At 48.3% G+C, this 16363-nt stretch overlaps 1 protein-coding gene across 1 annotated transcript in view; it reads right to left on the minus strand.

The window, feature by feature from the left end:
* Positions 1-16363, minus strand: part of LOC142575315 (neuronal acetylcholine receptor subunit alpha-7-like) — a 362638-nt gene that overhangs the window by 30479 nt on the left and 315796 nt on the right. Inside the window, exon 6 of the mRNA XM_075684576.1 lies at positions 1-191. This exon is cut by the window's left edge and continues 4 nt beyond it. Coding sequence (XP_075540691.1) covers positions 1-191 — 191 coding nt within the window. The remainder of the gene's footprint in view (positions 192-16363) is intronic.

The following is a 16363-nucleotide window of genomic DNA, read 5'->3' on the forward strand; positions in this document are numbered from 1 at the left end:
GGTGAGCCTCTCGCCGGTGTCGGGGGGCAGCGTGAAACCGAGCAGAGTCATGGACGAGATGAGCACGCAGGGAATGATGAGGTTGAAGCCGTAGTAAAGCGTGCGCCGCCGTATGTGGATGGTGTACGTGATGTCGATGTACGGCTCCGGACAGCACGAATACTCGCGAACGTTCCGCACTCCCGGCACGCCTGCAAAAAGCGGCGTCGATGAAGCCGTTTTAGAACGAGAAAAATAAAAGAGAAAGAGAGAGTAGAGCTTAAACTTTTGGGTCACTGCCGATGAGGGGGGGGGGGGGGGGTGACGCAAAGAGTTATCGGCAAAATGGAGGTTTGTTCCAGTCGTTATTGCATAACTACCGCGAGTATACCGCGGCGACATGGCACCACAAAGTGCTATGTGATGGTGTCGTTTTATTTTTGTCTTATATTTTGCAGGCAGTGCGGCTCACACACTCAGAGTCGACCGTGAATCGGAGGTAAGAATATAAGAATCCTCTTTGCCTCCAATTAAATTGTTTACGACCCGAAATTTAGGAGAATTTGGCGCTGTTAAGCAGCGTCGGCGACTCTTTTTCACATAGAACAAATATGTGGGGAAAGTAAAATAACAAGCCCCCACTGAAAAAAAAGAAAAGAGGCAGATCACACGAATGCACTGATGACAGCTCACACTAAAGATCACATAAAATACAGTGGAATGTAATGTCACAGAAATACAGAAATGACAAATCGCGAGAGGTCGCGTAAAACATACCAGAAATGTCAGCTCCCGTAAATACACTAACGACAGTTGTCAAAAGACGTCACGGGAAGCACACGGCAACTTAAAAGTCAATTCATGTAAATAGACTTATTATAGTATGTGTCTCCGAGTGAGTCGATCTTGGTGATAGCAGGCAGTGGATTCATAGGAGGCAATGCGCATGCGCACGAAGAATAGAAAATAAAAAGAGCCATTTGGAAGTTCAGTTGCTACAAGTTCAGGAAAAAAGAAAAGCAGCAGCATCTAGTGAAAGAAATACTGCCTACAAACAGATAAAAAGGCAGAGCAACGACATAACATTGAACTGGAAATGTGTTAAAGCAGAGGCGGTGTAAAAAAGCGATTTAAGCATTTGCTGACTGACGCCAATGAAAGTGACAGAAAAACTTAAGTCACTGCGGCGTGTTCCGCATATTGTGGTTGGTCTGTACTTGATGAAGAAGGAGAAAATAAAATAAGAAATAAATTGCACAGGTCTCAGGTACTGCGGCAATCAATGTGGCGCGAATCATTTTGCAGGTAGCTAGCTGTCAAGCAATGTTAGGCTTCTACAAAGCGTTGCCAGGTGGACGAACGCGCTTTTGTAAATGGAAAAGTTGTGTTCGTGCGAGCGCGCGTGTGCGCGACCACCGCAGCAAGAGGACCTTGACGGTGACGACGATCGCGTGACGACAGAGGCATGATTCCTACTGCATCCTTTCGACGCGAGTTTATATGACATATCGACTGCTGGATTCTGCGTAGGTATTGAACGGGCGTAAGGGAGAGAAGCACATTGTGACGAAATCTGCGTCGAGGTCTTGTGCAATCGTATGTATACCATGCCTATGTCATGCGGTCTATGTTAAAACGACAATGACAGTTGTACTGCAAAGCGATGTTAAAAATTGGCTGCGGCTTAGCTCAGCTAACCCTGGATATGCAAAGCAAAAGCTTGGTTTAGCCTGGTTAAGTCGCAGTTTCACTTGGTTAACCTTTGATTTAGCTGTAATCAGTATACCTAGGTGTACAATCACTGTTAAGCTAGGTATGAAGGCTGTGCATATGTCGGTAGCTAGACATGACTGTAATTACGCTTGGGTAGACAAGTATCATTCGAAAGTTCGAAGCCTGTTGTGTCACAGGGAAAGCACAAGTGCTAGACATGCGAATTTCATGGTCGGGCATGCATTTCTTTTTTTACGGAGGTCGGAGATGGGATGAAACGTAAATCTGCCTGCCTACCTACATACTTACCTACCTACCTCTAGGTGCATAGAATGAGGCAAAATATGCTCCACATTCAAATAAGGGGAACGCCAGGGGGGCGCAGAGTAGTTCGAACGCGCAATCGTCGGATCCTGCTTCTTCAAATGGTTTTGGTGAATTATTTGGCGAGATCCTGGAAAGTTGTGCATCATTAGACGCAGTCCGTCGCAAACAACCAGCCCATACCAGACTTCTGTCGATAGGTGAGTTTTTCGACAATTTGAGAGACTTTGAACTGCCGATTACGTTGTTCATCGGCTCACCCTAGCGGGCGCGGCCTAGCATCGGCGCGGCATCCGGGATAGGCCATGGCCTACTCGGCGTGGTGGGGCGAAATGCCCGAAGTTGAGATGGTGGAAGGAGACGAGATCGACCTCGACAAAGCGAATTGCCCAGGCTGGACCACGGCAATGGGCAGGAACGAAAAGGCTCGGCCGGAGACTTCGAAGTCGACGGCCAGCACACATACGCACAATAGCGGGAAAGGTGGCCGCCGCACCGCCGCCCCGCTGAGCGCGACGAAGCAGTTTGTGAACGCCCCACCGAAAATGCCTTGGGACCGTATACGCATCATAGTCAGACCAAAAAGAAGCCTCGACTTTAAATAAGTCAGTTGGATTCGACCAACCCAAGCTTTGCCTATGGTGGCGGTCTTAGCTTCGGACCAAGTGGGTGAAGACATCAACTGCCGCAACGCTGTTCGGAATATTCTCGTCGTTTCTACGCCGGCAAGTAAGAACACGTGTGCCTACGCGGCCGTTCAGCAGATACACCTCAGGGAAGGCAAGTGCGACGTGGCAACTTGTTTGGCTGCCTCGGACAATACATGCAAGGGAGTCGTTCGCGAGCTCGACACCGACTTCAGCGATGCCTGGCTGCGGGCAAGGATTGTTAACCAACGGAACACGAAAGCGCTCGAGATGAGAGGCATCAAGACTACTACGATGGTGGTGGTGCTCTTCGAAGGTTATGAGAGTGCCGAACTACGCCATGTGTGGCATGGGCATGCTGCCCCGCACGCCATGCAGAAAACGCGTGGAAGTGTGTTACAACTGTGGCGATTTGGGACATCGAGCCGATGTGTGCCCGAACCCGAGCAGGAAGAAGTGCAGGGGATGTGGTCTAGATCATCACTGCAGACTGCCGAAGATCATCAGTGCACGCCAAAGTGTGCCATCTGCGGGGGTCATCACCTCACCGCGGACCGCAAGTGCAAGCAGCGATTCCAGCCGCCCCACATAGTATGACAAAGACGACGCCGGCGCAGGCACGCCAAGAAATCACAGCTGGCCGAGGAAGTTCGTTCACGTGACTCCAGGTGGCAAGTGCGCCTGGACGTGCACGTTCACTGACGACAGCGGCTCGTCAACGCAGCCTCTCCAGAGGGGGCCGCTCCCACTCAAGAGGACCTTCCCGCTCCAAGGGGCGCTCCCGATCCCGCGTGTGCATCCAGGAACGACCCTCATGCGCGGACCGAGTCAAGCCGAAGACTGAGAAGGCGCCCAAAAAAGGTAACGTAGGCAACATTGCCAGAGCATATGAAGGACCCTAGAGTAACGCAGCTCTTCCAAGAAAACGTCAGCCTCAGGGCATAAATCCAAAAGATGAAGGCCGATTTCGAGGCATTTCGCAAAGCAAACCTTCAACAAAAGCAAGAGACCTCTTCGGAAGATGGAGAAGCGCAGGCGCATACGGCTAAATGTAGGGCCACGTCCTCGCAGGAGGCAGCCGAACATACTGCCACGATGGAGGCAGCGATGCAATGCTTGCTGGACTGCTTACAAAAATCCGTTAATGAATTGATAAGGGCAATCAAATTCTGCTCTTTAGAGTACAAGTTCTAGAAAACGCGCAAACTAAGCGCACTGAAACAGTCAGCATGGAAGTCGCTCCAGCGGCAGCGAGAGAAGCTACAGGTAGCCTCCTAGAGGCTCTCTCAAACCAAAACATTAACAATGGCAGGCCACACTAAAGAATCTATCATATGGCAGTGGAACTGCGCCAGTTTTCAGGGACAAAAGGCCCCACTGCAGCAGTTCATCGCGACACAGGCGGACAAATACATGTTATCTTTTTACAAGAAAACAGAACTGAAATTTCGTCATTTCCAGGTTACCGAGCTCTCTCGGCAACCGGAGATGGCAGACTCGACCTGGCGGTCCTATTTGCGAAGAAATCCTCCTTTCAGGTGCACAAATTGCAATTGGGCAACACGAGGGTGGAGGTAATGCTTATCGAAATAAATTACAGCAGCTGGGTTAAAAACAGCCTTTCCACTCTAAACATTTATAGTTCCCCAAGCGACCATCACCAGGCATTCTTGTCGATTATAGCCAAGGGAGCGCCAAAAGCAAAGGATGCTCCAATCGTGGTAGGTGGAGACCTTAACGCGGCGCATCAGGCGTGGGGTTATGTTAGGCACTTCCCTAAAGGAATAAATCTACTTCAAGCGGTTACAAACTGCTCACTAAAACTAGTTACGGACCCACAGTTTCCCACGCGACCGGTAATTCGGTGTTGTGGGACACCACACCGGATCTGACCTTCGTTAAGAAGGCCACCTGTGTTAGTTCGCACAATAACCAAGAAAATCTGTGAAGTGACCACTTTATTGTGGAAGTTTCTCTGGAAGTTAGCGCAGCTCCCCTTAGGGCGTTCAGCGTAGTAGACTGCAATGTATTCCGTAAACGCCGGGAGAGAACTCGTAGGAGTACGATTCCTTCGAACACCTCTTAAAGAGACTCAATGTGGACGTCAAGGTTGTTACTAAAATAGTCTAAACGGACTTAAACGCCAACAGGATGGATGCGCATTTGGCGCATCTGGTAGACGTCAAGAACTCCTTACTCGTCAGATGGCAAACGCAGAGGCTCAATCGGAGGCTGTGTAGGAAAGTATATGGTAAATCGTGAAATCGAAGCGTATTGCCATGAATTGAGCAAGGAGCAATGGAACGACGTTTGCTCGGCAGTCGACGGACAGATGCGTACGGGAGGCAAATGGAACCTCTTGAAGCGACTGTTAGATGACTCACAATCCAAAAGCAATCAGTGCCTAGCAATTGATAGAATAATCCACGATCTTAAAGGAGAGGACCTAACAGATGCAGACATACTTCGAAGCCTAGCAGACAGGTGTCTCCCTCTAGTCCCCGGGGCACGAGGACTACCCAGAGTATACAGGTGAACCCAAAGGAGCTCGATGCCCCAGTCACTAAAGCGGAAGTCAGAAAGGTGCTACACGAGCTAAACGGGCTCTCGGCGCCCGGGCCGGCTGGCATATCCAACAGACTTCTGCGTAACTTTGATGAGAAATCAGTCGAGAAGCTTACGGGGCATATCAACCGCACGTGGGAAACTAGCTGGGCCGCAGAGTGCTGGAAAACGACCTCTGTGGTCCTTATCCCGAAATCAGATAAAGTCATTCCCACCCGAGAACCTCAGACCAATTTCACTCACGTCCTGCGCGGGCAAGGTGGCTGAGCACGCCTTTCATGACGGAGTAACGAGATACATCGAGGAACGAGAACTGTTCCCGTATAACATAGTAGGCTTCAGGCCCTCTCTATCTGCGCAGGACGTCATGTTTCTCATCAACAAAAGGCAGATCATCAACATGAAAACCAGAGATGTCAGACGTATTTTGGTGTTAGATTTTGCCAAAGCCTCTGACACCATCCCACACAGATTCATTCTGAAATCCATCTCGCAGCTAAACTGAGGGAAACGATTTCACGCTTACGTCAGCTCTTTCTTAAGGGATCGTAAAGCCACTATTAAATCGGTCAACTAAGATCCAACGAGTTCAGGTTAGGCGCTAATGGTACTCCGCAGGGTGCTGTAGTCTCGCCCCTCCTTTTCAACATAGCAATGAAAGGTATCTCGGAGCGGCTGGCTAGGGTCGAGGGCGCGCGAATCATGCGCTGTATGCGAACGACATCCCCGTTTGGTGAGGGGCGGGGGTCCGACGGGGCCGTGGAGCGTGTCCTTCAGGAGGCCATGGATGTTAACGAAGACTACTTAAATGGGACGGTACTCTATCTGTCACCGTCAAAGTCAGAACTACTGCTTTATAGACCAGACCGCAGGGGTCAGAGACACTATATCCCTCTCGGCCAGATTCCCATTAACCTATATGCGGAATCTGGTCAGATTCCTTTATTTTTTTAACGTTTTCCTCTCTGTCATCTTTCTAACCCCTATCCCCCATCCCCAGTGTAGGGTAGCAAACCGGAGACTCATATCTGGTTAACCTCCCTGCCTTTCCTCTTCATTCTCTCTCTCTCTCTCTCTCTGGTCAGATGATCTCCAGAGTCGAATCGGTCAGGATTCTAGGTATGATACTAAATGCAGAGGGAAGCAGCATTCAAACTGTTGTCCGCGTCAAGGCAAAGATGGAGAACATGCTCCAATTAATCACAAGAGTGTGGAACCCCAGAGGAGGCCTCAGGGAGAGCATTCTCCTTAGGCTGTGTCATGCGTTCCTCATGAGCCCCATAAACTACGTAGCATCGGCGCTCAACTGGTCCCGCTCGGAGGAGGCCAAAATCGATGCGCTGATAAGAAAAGGCATCAAACGCATACTAGGAATTCCCACTAGCACTAGCACGAAGCAGCTCCTACAATTAGGGGTTCACAATACCCTGACGGAGGTAATCGAAGCACAAAGAACGGCACAAACCACCCGCCTATCGTCTTCGAAGGCAGACAAGCATATTAACGTCCTCAATCTGCCCCCCTTGGCCATCGACGCGAATGCGATCGTGCTCTCTCACACCGTTAGGATGAACTTTCTGGTTAGCCCTTTCCCACGAAATGCACACCCTCAGCATAATGCGCCTAGACGCAAGGCACGAGCCCGCTCTCTCATTGACTCTGCGCACAAAAGCCTGCAATCAATTACCTTTGTAGATGCTGCCCAGTACGGGCGCACAGATTCACTTGTGGCTGTTGTAGCTGATCCTCATGAGAAAATCCTTAATGTAGCTTCGGTAAGACACACCGCGGTAGCGGCGGCTGAACAGGCTGCCACCGTGCTAGCCATGAATGACCCCTCGCGGCCTTACATCTACACTGACTCGAGATCAGCCATACGAGCCTTTGTACCTGGCCTAATCTGGAAAGAGGTGGTAGCTATAATCAAGCAGAGACCACCTGATGCTTTCCACACTATTGCATGGTTCCCGGTGCACATGGTAATCAATGTACATACCAGCAAACCCAACTCGAATGAGCTAGTTCATCACCAAACGCGAGATCTAACATTCCGCAATTGTCCTGATACGCTAAACAGTCATAATTTGGAGCATACCTTTTACCCATTACTCTCTTTTCATGAAATAGTGAAACCCTATAACTTTGGGCGCAGGCAATTCCGGCTCCCATACCCAAACCTAATTAGATCTCAATCCTCCACATTGAGAATGTTACAAACGGGATATCTCCCTTCGAGAGGAAAGTTTAGGCACTTTGCTTCGGACATCGACCTACACTGCTCTGAATGCTATATAGAGTGCTGCTCGTTAGCACACATGCTCTGGCAATGTTCTGCGTTAAGCCTCCTTTAATAAATAAGAGGACTGGGAAGAGGTCTTTAAAAGCGGCGATCCCCAGGACCAGCTAAGGGATGTCCAAAGGGCCCGCGAACAAGCAGAGGATCATGGTCTTACGGCACCAGCGTGGGAGTGGCCCGCAACTACAACTTAGTAGTTCCTTAGGACTTTAATAAAGGGACTGACTGACTAACATTCAAATAAGAAGTAAAATGATGACCTGTGATCCACGAGAATACTTTGTTCTGGCACTGATATAAAAGAATGAGAAAAGACGAACGTAGAAAATATAGTTCGTCACCACCTCAGTATTGTAGTGTTTAGGCGGCGTAGATCATTGCGATGTGAAAATTTATCTTTAGAGTCCATGCGTTTGTCCAGTATCCATCCCCACTTTTAATGCAGACCTTATAAAACAACGTTAAGCTCGTCCAAGTCGAAGAACGGAAAGCATTACTCGTGGAATGACGACAACAGCCATTTGAACAGAGCGACAAGATTACCACTTCCACAAGGAGTAACCTCCTTGCCCCATTTTCTCGTTCTCACAGGGTTTGTCCTCCAGCAACGACATCCGGACGGCCTCCATGAACACTTGGTGGTACACGCTCCCGTGGCAGTATATTTGCGCACTACAGGTGTCGTTGCTGTAGGGATAATGAAGAAATATCGATGAAAGATGGATTGAAAGACTGCTTCACATGACGAGAAGCTGGAGCTTTCGCAAAGCACGAGAAGTAGTCATTGTTAAACGCAACAGCCTTCGCCCTGAACCTGACCTGCAGAAACACTGTCACTGTGGCACTGAGTATACGTAACTCTATCGCGGGAAAGAAGCAATACCTAGTGACGTTTAAAGCACTTGGACAAAGGTGCAGCACGAGTGAAAATCATTTCGCGATGAACTTGTGAACCGAAATGACCCAAGTACTTCCCGAAGAATGCAGATGAGAAAAAAAGTAAGAAAAAGACTAAAGAATAGTGAAAGAGAACAAACCACCAGAAAATCGGCAACCGTGTGGAAAGCTCTGCTTCTGCAGAGTTTTTTTTAATTTCCAGAGGTGCTTGTAGCGGCCGAGTTAAGCTAAGAAAATAAGAGGAAAACTAAAAAAAGGAGAAAAAGAAAAAAAAAGGAAAGCAATTGCATCCAGCGAGACGCGGTTCCTAGAATAATTCTCTCTTCCTCAAAGTGGAGCCAAACGACGCGGGTGGTTGGAAGCGAAGCGGGAAGTGGGCGGCTGGGTCCCCGCAGAACGCCGTCGTCGCAGAAAGAAGACTCGGAAGCTCCCGCACAGATCTTGAGAAATTCCTCGTGTTGAGACCCCCTGCCGGTGCATCGACGGCGCTGCCGCGGTACAAATGGGATTTTCTGCACCGCAGACAACGTCGTCGTCGCGGAGGAGGAAGTGCAGTCCCGGCGCTCCACTATGAATATATTGGCCGTGTCGCGCGCTTGCGATAGCTGCGCAGGTCGGCGCTCCAAACACATACTCTCTAAGGGCTAGGAATCGGGCGCGCGTGATCGGTGAAGGAGAAATACTCGCTGCTGTCAATTGCACGGTGCAGAAGCCTTCGCAAGGCTTGCACTCACGCCACTGGAAAGTCGCGCTAGGTCCCACGGCCCTGGCCACGGATACGCTGCCTCGGCAGACAGAGTCGATCCGATACAAAGCAGGGACGTATACCAATCTTTGTGGGAATGATGGTGAGATTTGGCTATATAGCCGAGTCCCTAAGCTTCGCCGCGAGAGAACGCTCGAAGTTTCGAACCTCTATACATAAACTATGGTCCCGATGCTCACTGAAGTGCTTGGATATTGGAGAGTCAAGTGGAAGAGGCGGGGGAAGGGGGGTTGTCAAAGGTAATATGCATTGAACTTCGTACCTTAAACACTGTTTCACCATCGATATGATACACCGCACAACTGCGCGTGTCATTATGGGGGAAACGCAGCGCTGCCGCTTTTCGAGCACCTGACCTCGCTCGTAATGCAGGAGTTCGATACCAACTCGGCGCATAGGAACATCGCTGTTCAGTGAACTTTCCGCGATTTCCCGGGAGAATTGATCCCGTGACAAGTGACAAGAGACAAGATCCCGGATTCAGTGACAAGTTGGGCGCGGTGCCACACTGCTTTCGCGAGGAATGTGTTAGAGATCGAATATCAGCTTTTCTTCCTTAAAAAAAAGAAGAGATGGACGTACACACGTTTTATCACAAATGTCTGATGTGCCTGACTCCAGTGAAAACTGTCATCTACGCAACTTTCAAAAATTCTTCGGCGAGGCCGAAGAAGTATCCTCAGCACGAAGTAGTTTGAATACAAGAACCCATGGTTCTTGTTAAATTGTGTGATTAAAAGTGGGCATAAAGAAAGAGTGGAAGGGAAGATATGCTGACGGAGAAATTCTTTGTAAGTACTGATTCAGAGCTTCTTAAAAATTTTTGAGTACTCGATAAAAACCTGCATCGAGAACTTTTATGAGCGAAACAGCGCAAGATAGTTGCCATAAGATTCGGATTTTATTGTGTGTGAATGAGCAAGAAAGGAGTGAGCAATTCACAGTTCCACAGAAGGCAGTTTTCACATTATCATCATATGGCGTTTAAACTATACCATTTGAATTCGACAAGATACTTTGTCTCATACGCACTGTGGGAGATTGTCCAAGAATCGGGTTAGTTGATTCGCGGATAGCCGTCATATTGTTACAGCGCAACCAAGAGTGACGCCAGTCAGAAGAAGACGATTTGACGTGTAGAGGTGGAATCGATCATGACATCCGTCTTGCTTATGCATCGTTCTCTTTCTTGTAAATATTGTAAACACATCCTTATATGTCACTTCTGCAACATAACAAATTGGTGGAGGTGCTGGGTACCCACGAGCAACCACAATGGAGCTCCGCAGTGGTCGTCCCCTCGGAATATATAACATGACGGATGAAACAGGACCCGACATGGCGCGGCCCACATCAATGCCTACAACCCCGACGGCTGTGTCGGCTCAGCCGCGGGATCCAGGAACGTTCTGCGGCACCGACCACCTCGACGTGGAAGACTGGATCGCCACGTAGGAGCATGTAAGTGCCCACAACAAATGGAATATGACGATTATGTTGCCTAGCTTTGTCTTGTACCTACAAGGCACGGCGAAGGTGTGTTTATGACAACCACGAGAAGAGCTTAACGACTGGAACACGAGCAAACAGAAGCTGAGGGACTTATTCGGCCGTCCCGCCGGGCGGAAGAGCACTGCTAAAATGAACTAGAGACCCGCGCCCAGACGTCCACAGAATCATACGCCTCTTACATACGCCTCTTACAGGACGTGCCGGCTCTACGCCGTAAGACCGACAGCGATAGAGTCAGACAAGGTTAGGCATGTGCTGAAGGGAATCACCGACAATGCTTTCAACCTGTTCATGTGCAAAAATTGTGATACAGGACATCATAATAGAGCGTCAACGCGTTGAGCAGGCCTAGAGCTGCCGCATTGCAACGCCGTTCGTACGTTTGCCGAACACAGCTGTGAGATCTCCTTGTGGCAACAGGCTAGGAGTCCAGCGACCATCTTCATCAGATGACCTGACATGGATAGTGCGGCTTGAAGTCATGGCTCCGCAGTCCTTTTTTCCCGCCCCAGTGAACCGAACAACTTGCCTACAGCACCATTTATGCAGGCAATAGTCCGTGAAGAACTCGCTAATCTTGGAGTTCATTCTGCATGTGCCGATGCCGCTTCACAGCTGTCTCATGCTCCAGGTCCAGCGACCGGTACGCGGTATCCTGCACGCTACCGAAATCCAGCCGAGTGGCGAACCACAGACGATCGGCCGATCTGTTTTGCCTGCTGGCGTATTGGTCACGTTGCTCGCCATTGTAACAATAGTACACTCTCGTCCCCTCTGCGACCGCCACTTACCAGTTGCGATCGCCCCGAACAGAGCGAGCGTCGGTGCCAGCCTCCATTGGTACAGCAACGGCAAACGAGTCATGAAGTGTAGAAAGAATGACGCTCTATTAGAATTCACTAAGTCTATAAGAGAAAAACCACCTGGATCTATAAAGGAGGTTAATAAGACTATGGTTGAAATGACCACGAAATTTGCATAAGTTTTGTCATTAGCAAAAACCGAAATGAAAAATATTGACCGATCCAACAACAGCATAAAAGCAGAGCTCAAATAAGTTGCAGTCTCAATGAATTTTATTAATAGTATCTTTGAAGAGTTCAAGCAAGAAATTGTTAACCTTCGACAAGAGCTTTCTCAGGTGCAGAAACAAAGCCTGATCTGTCAAACGGAAAACAAGCGGCTGAACAAAGAACTTAAAGAAACACGACGGAAATTGACTGAATTGAAGCAATACTGTCGCAGAAACAACCTTGAATTGAAAATGAGGTTCTTGACGAAACTATGCAAAAGATTGCAACATTCTTGAATGTTCATCTTGGTGATGGATACATTGATGCCATTCATCGTGTGCACACAAAGGGTGATGGCCACCCAATGTCATTGTCAGGTTTAATTCACGCCGAAAGCGCGACATGATCCTGAAAGCCGCAAGAAAAAAAAACGACCAATAACAGCAATGCTTGGCTCGGAAAAAAGCTCAGTCACTGTACGTGAACGAACATCTATGCCCCGAATATAAGGCGCTACTTGCCAAGGACATCCACATGAAGCGAGAGCAAAAGTGGAAATTCGCCTGGGTATCGGATGGCAAAGTACTTATGCGGAAGACAGATAATTCTAGGGTGATCAGTAATACAAGTGAAGAAAATTTAGCCCATATAGTGTGGTTATATATATTTGGGTTGCCTGACAGATGTATTCTCTAAAACTAAATGGCTTAGACATCAAAGGAAATTGATGACTTTTGTTTGGATAAGTATACGAACATTTTTCATTGTGACATACGTAGTTTAAGAAAAAACGTAAAGCTGTTGACCTCATTCTTATCGGTGCAAAATTTCTTGTATGACGTCAATGCAACAAGTGAAAACTTGGCTTCTGAACAATGAAATCGTAGATGTGCCAGGTTACAGATTAATATCCCGTGCACGTGTGTGACGTTATTGAGGGGGTGGTGTCGCCCTTCTTGTGAAAAATAATCTCGGTTTTACAATGCTGCCTGCGATTACATTTTCATCCAGCGATATTTCATCCAGTGAAAATAAAACTGGATAAATTGTAGGCTTAGTCTATCGACCCCCCAACGTGACCCATGGCAGTTTTCTCGATAAAATCAATTTTATCTTGCTTACGAAGCTACCAAGCTACCAAGGTTAAAATTGTTGGCGAGAAGTTTATTGATGTACTTAACCAATACACAAGGACACACAAATCAAGGCGAATCAATTCTCCGAACTGTACGGCATGCAACGAGACAGGAGTCATTGAGCACTTTTTGTGGTCCTGCCAGGAATTCCAAGATGAAAGGGACGCTCTCCTGAAGAATCTGCAAAAAAAGGACCTTCCGCATGCGCGCCTTCAACACCTCATATTTCCTGAGGGATCAGTAATAGCCCGCAAAGAAACTTCACGTCTTCTTATCGAATTCTTAAGAGACACTGGTTTGATGGACATATGGTGAAACCCTTCAGCGGTATTGTGCGAGACGCTCGGGCGGAGCAATTGCCGGCCTTGATCGCCAGACTAAACCCGCCTGTTGCTACAATTCACCACCACCACCACCACCACCACCACCACCACCACCACCACCACCACCACCACCACCACCACCACCACCACCTCCTTAAATCGTTCAATTTCAGAAATTTAATATGTCAACCGACACGTGTAACAAGCACTACGGCTACTCTAATTGATCATGCATTGACGAATATCGAGTCTGGAATTGTTAGTGGAGTGTACAGTCTGCCTCTTTCAAATCATTTGCCTATTTTCAACGCATTTAACAGCCAAAGTCTAAAGAGAAAAGATGACGAGAGCTTACAACTAGATTAGATTATAAGGAGTTTTGAGATAAAATCATGTAGGCTGACTTTCAGCAGAGACAGAGAGAGATAGCAACGAGAGGAATGGCAGGGAGGTCAACCAGACTAGCGACCGGTTTGCTACCCTACACTGGGGGAAGGGAAAGGGGGAAGGAAAGAGGAAAGCGACATAGAGGGAACAATGTGTGTGCACGCAGCAAAGTGCCTTGAAATCAGTCAAGTCCAAGCAAGTGCCCTGCCGATACATTAGGCTGCCGTGATTCTGCTGTCTGAAGCTAATCTTAGTGCTTCCCCATAGCCGGTGATGCACGTTGAAGTCACCTGTCAAGACCAAGGAGCCACTGGTCGTCAGCAGTACGTTGCAGTACGTGGCAGTATATCGTTAAAGCAAAACCCAGCTTTTTTTACTTCAGTGTGAATAGAATGCTGCAAGTACTGAATTGGGAGCACTTGCATTGCACTTCGCGCTGGCGGAGTGTGCAGGCTATTCAAGAGCATTCGAAAAGTATTCATCAGAGACCGGAGAGCCATAATGACTTGCCGGTCATCCTCGGGCAATTTGTCAGGAACCCACGCTGTGCACTCTACAGCGGTGCGCAGCTGTAGCCCTTGACATGGCTCCGGCTCCGGCAGTGGCATCGGCTGCGGCTCCGGTTGTGTCTACCGCTGTGGCTCTGGCTTTGGCTGTGACTTTAGCAATGTGGACCAAGATGTATTGTTCTCCGCCATGACTTCGTCAGATTTAGATTTGATTCCGCCAGGCCTAGAGGGCAAAGGAGGAGGTGTTGTCGGATGGGGCGTACTCTTCACAGAGGCATCAGCGTTCTTTGGAGTCCGACGGCGCCGGGAGCGTCGCTTTCTAATGGCCGCAACAGCGTCCCGTCGAGACGAACGGTCTCTCGCCATCTACTTCCAGACCATCTTTTTCTTCTTCATTTCGGGGCTGTCCCTCGAGGAAGCATCACGGGACCCAAGGCAATCGGTGCATTTGAGAACCGTGGCTGCACAAGAGTCTGCAGCGTGGGGCTCGCTGCAGCGTGAGCAAACTCTCGTGTTCTCGCACATGGCGCTGACGTGTCCCAGCCTCATACAATTGCGGCATTGGAGTGGCCTTGGGATAAATGGTCGCACAGTGTGCCTAAAGCGGCCCACCTTGGCGTGCGAAGGGAGAGACTCGCCCTTGAAAATTATTTCCACGCAGCGGGATGTGCCGAGGTGATACACACGGGTTATGGCAACGCAATAAACGGCAGGCTTCACTAGAGCAGGCAAGTCAGCGCTGGAGATGGTGACGTCCCCGTCGTAGATGACACCAGTAGTGGAACCGCTTTTCAGGGGGATGTACAAGCGGAGCTTTATGCCACCAAGTTCTGTAATTTTACTGAAATTTCTCAGCGCAGTCTCATGTGCGACGTCTATAGCCAACACATTTTTTTTTCGTTGGTTGACTCTAGCGTCCGTGATCTGATCTGGCGCCACCTCTCCAAGTTGCACCGAGACAGGCTGGCTGTTGAGCCGTCTCAGATTGTTGGTAGCGAGTTCTGGTACAAATATAATAGTTATGATTGCGGTATTCCAAGTTAGTCCTACCTCTGGCGTTCTCGAAGGCATGGATGCCCTGGTGGTGTGTCTTGCTGTCGCCTTGCGACTCCGCACAAGCTCGAAGGTGTCATCGGAGAAGTCCTCACTGCTGAGCGAAGAGACACTGGTGTTAACGCTGTCGGTGTTGCTCTGGAGGCCCGTCCGCTTTCTAGATGCAGCTGCCGCTGAAGTCACCATCCCCGGCAGAGGCACGGGGACGACAACTTTCAGCCGCGCCACAAACCATGGCGGCTCTCCAGAGATGTAGGCAGAAATCAGGAGAAGACAGCTGAGCTAGAGAAATAGCGTCCTGGCTCGTAGAAACTTAGGCTTCCACTGATTTTGAGCAAACGTACAACTATAATGTACACATAGAGTTTTCCAACTTATTCAACTTAATTAACAATCTGATAACTGAATGTAGAAGCACATATACTCGAAATTCCTACGATCAGCCTATCTGTCCATGGATGACGAAACAAATTTTGGAAATACTTAAAACAAAGGAATACTGGTATAACAAATGGAGGCACAATAGAAGAAATGCTAAGTACTTAGGGCAGTACAGGACATTTCGCAACAAAGCGGTGTCCATGATGAGGGTCCGAAAGAGATATTTTAATTCACAAAGTATCAGTGAAATTGCCGGCGATTCTAAACTGTGGCGAATAAATAATGAGGTCACAGGTACAAAACCTAAAATGTGTGTTCATCCTCTCTTTGTCGATGCAGACACTGTTGAAGACTTCAACACGTATTTTACTATTGTAAGTCCAGCATTAGCCTCTCAGCTACCACAACTAAATAGTGAAGATCTTCCAGCTCCCAATCCAGTAGTAAATTCATTTATTCTAGGTGAGATTTAACTTAATGACATTCTTTCAAACATAATAAATACACCTAACAATAAAGCGTCAGGGCCCGACGGCATTTGTGTAAGGTTGCTTAAGGAAAATATTTATATCCTAGGCCCAGTTTTGTGTCGCATGTTCAATCATTCTATTATACATGCAAAGTATCCAAATTCGCTAGAAATTGCCAAAGCCATTCCAATTCATAAAGAAGGTGATCCGCCTGACCCTTCGAATTATAGGGCAATCTCTGTTATAAGCATAAGCAGCACTGCTTTCGAGGAAATTATATGGAATCATATAAAAAAAATCCTTGATAAGTACAATGTGCTTTGCCATCAGGGACATGGCTTTAGGCCTCGTTTCTCAACAGTTACTGCAGTTATCACGTTATCACAAAAGAT

This window comes from Dermacentor variabilis, chromosome 3 (genome assembly GCF_050947875.1).
Source record: "Dermacentor variabilis isolate Ectoservices chromosome 3, ASM5094787v1, whole genome shotgun sequence".
Taxonomy (NCBI): domain Eukaryota; kingdom Metazoa; phylum Arthropoda; class Arachnida; order Ixodida; family Ixodidae; genus Dermacentor; species Dermacentor variabilis.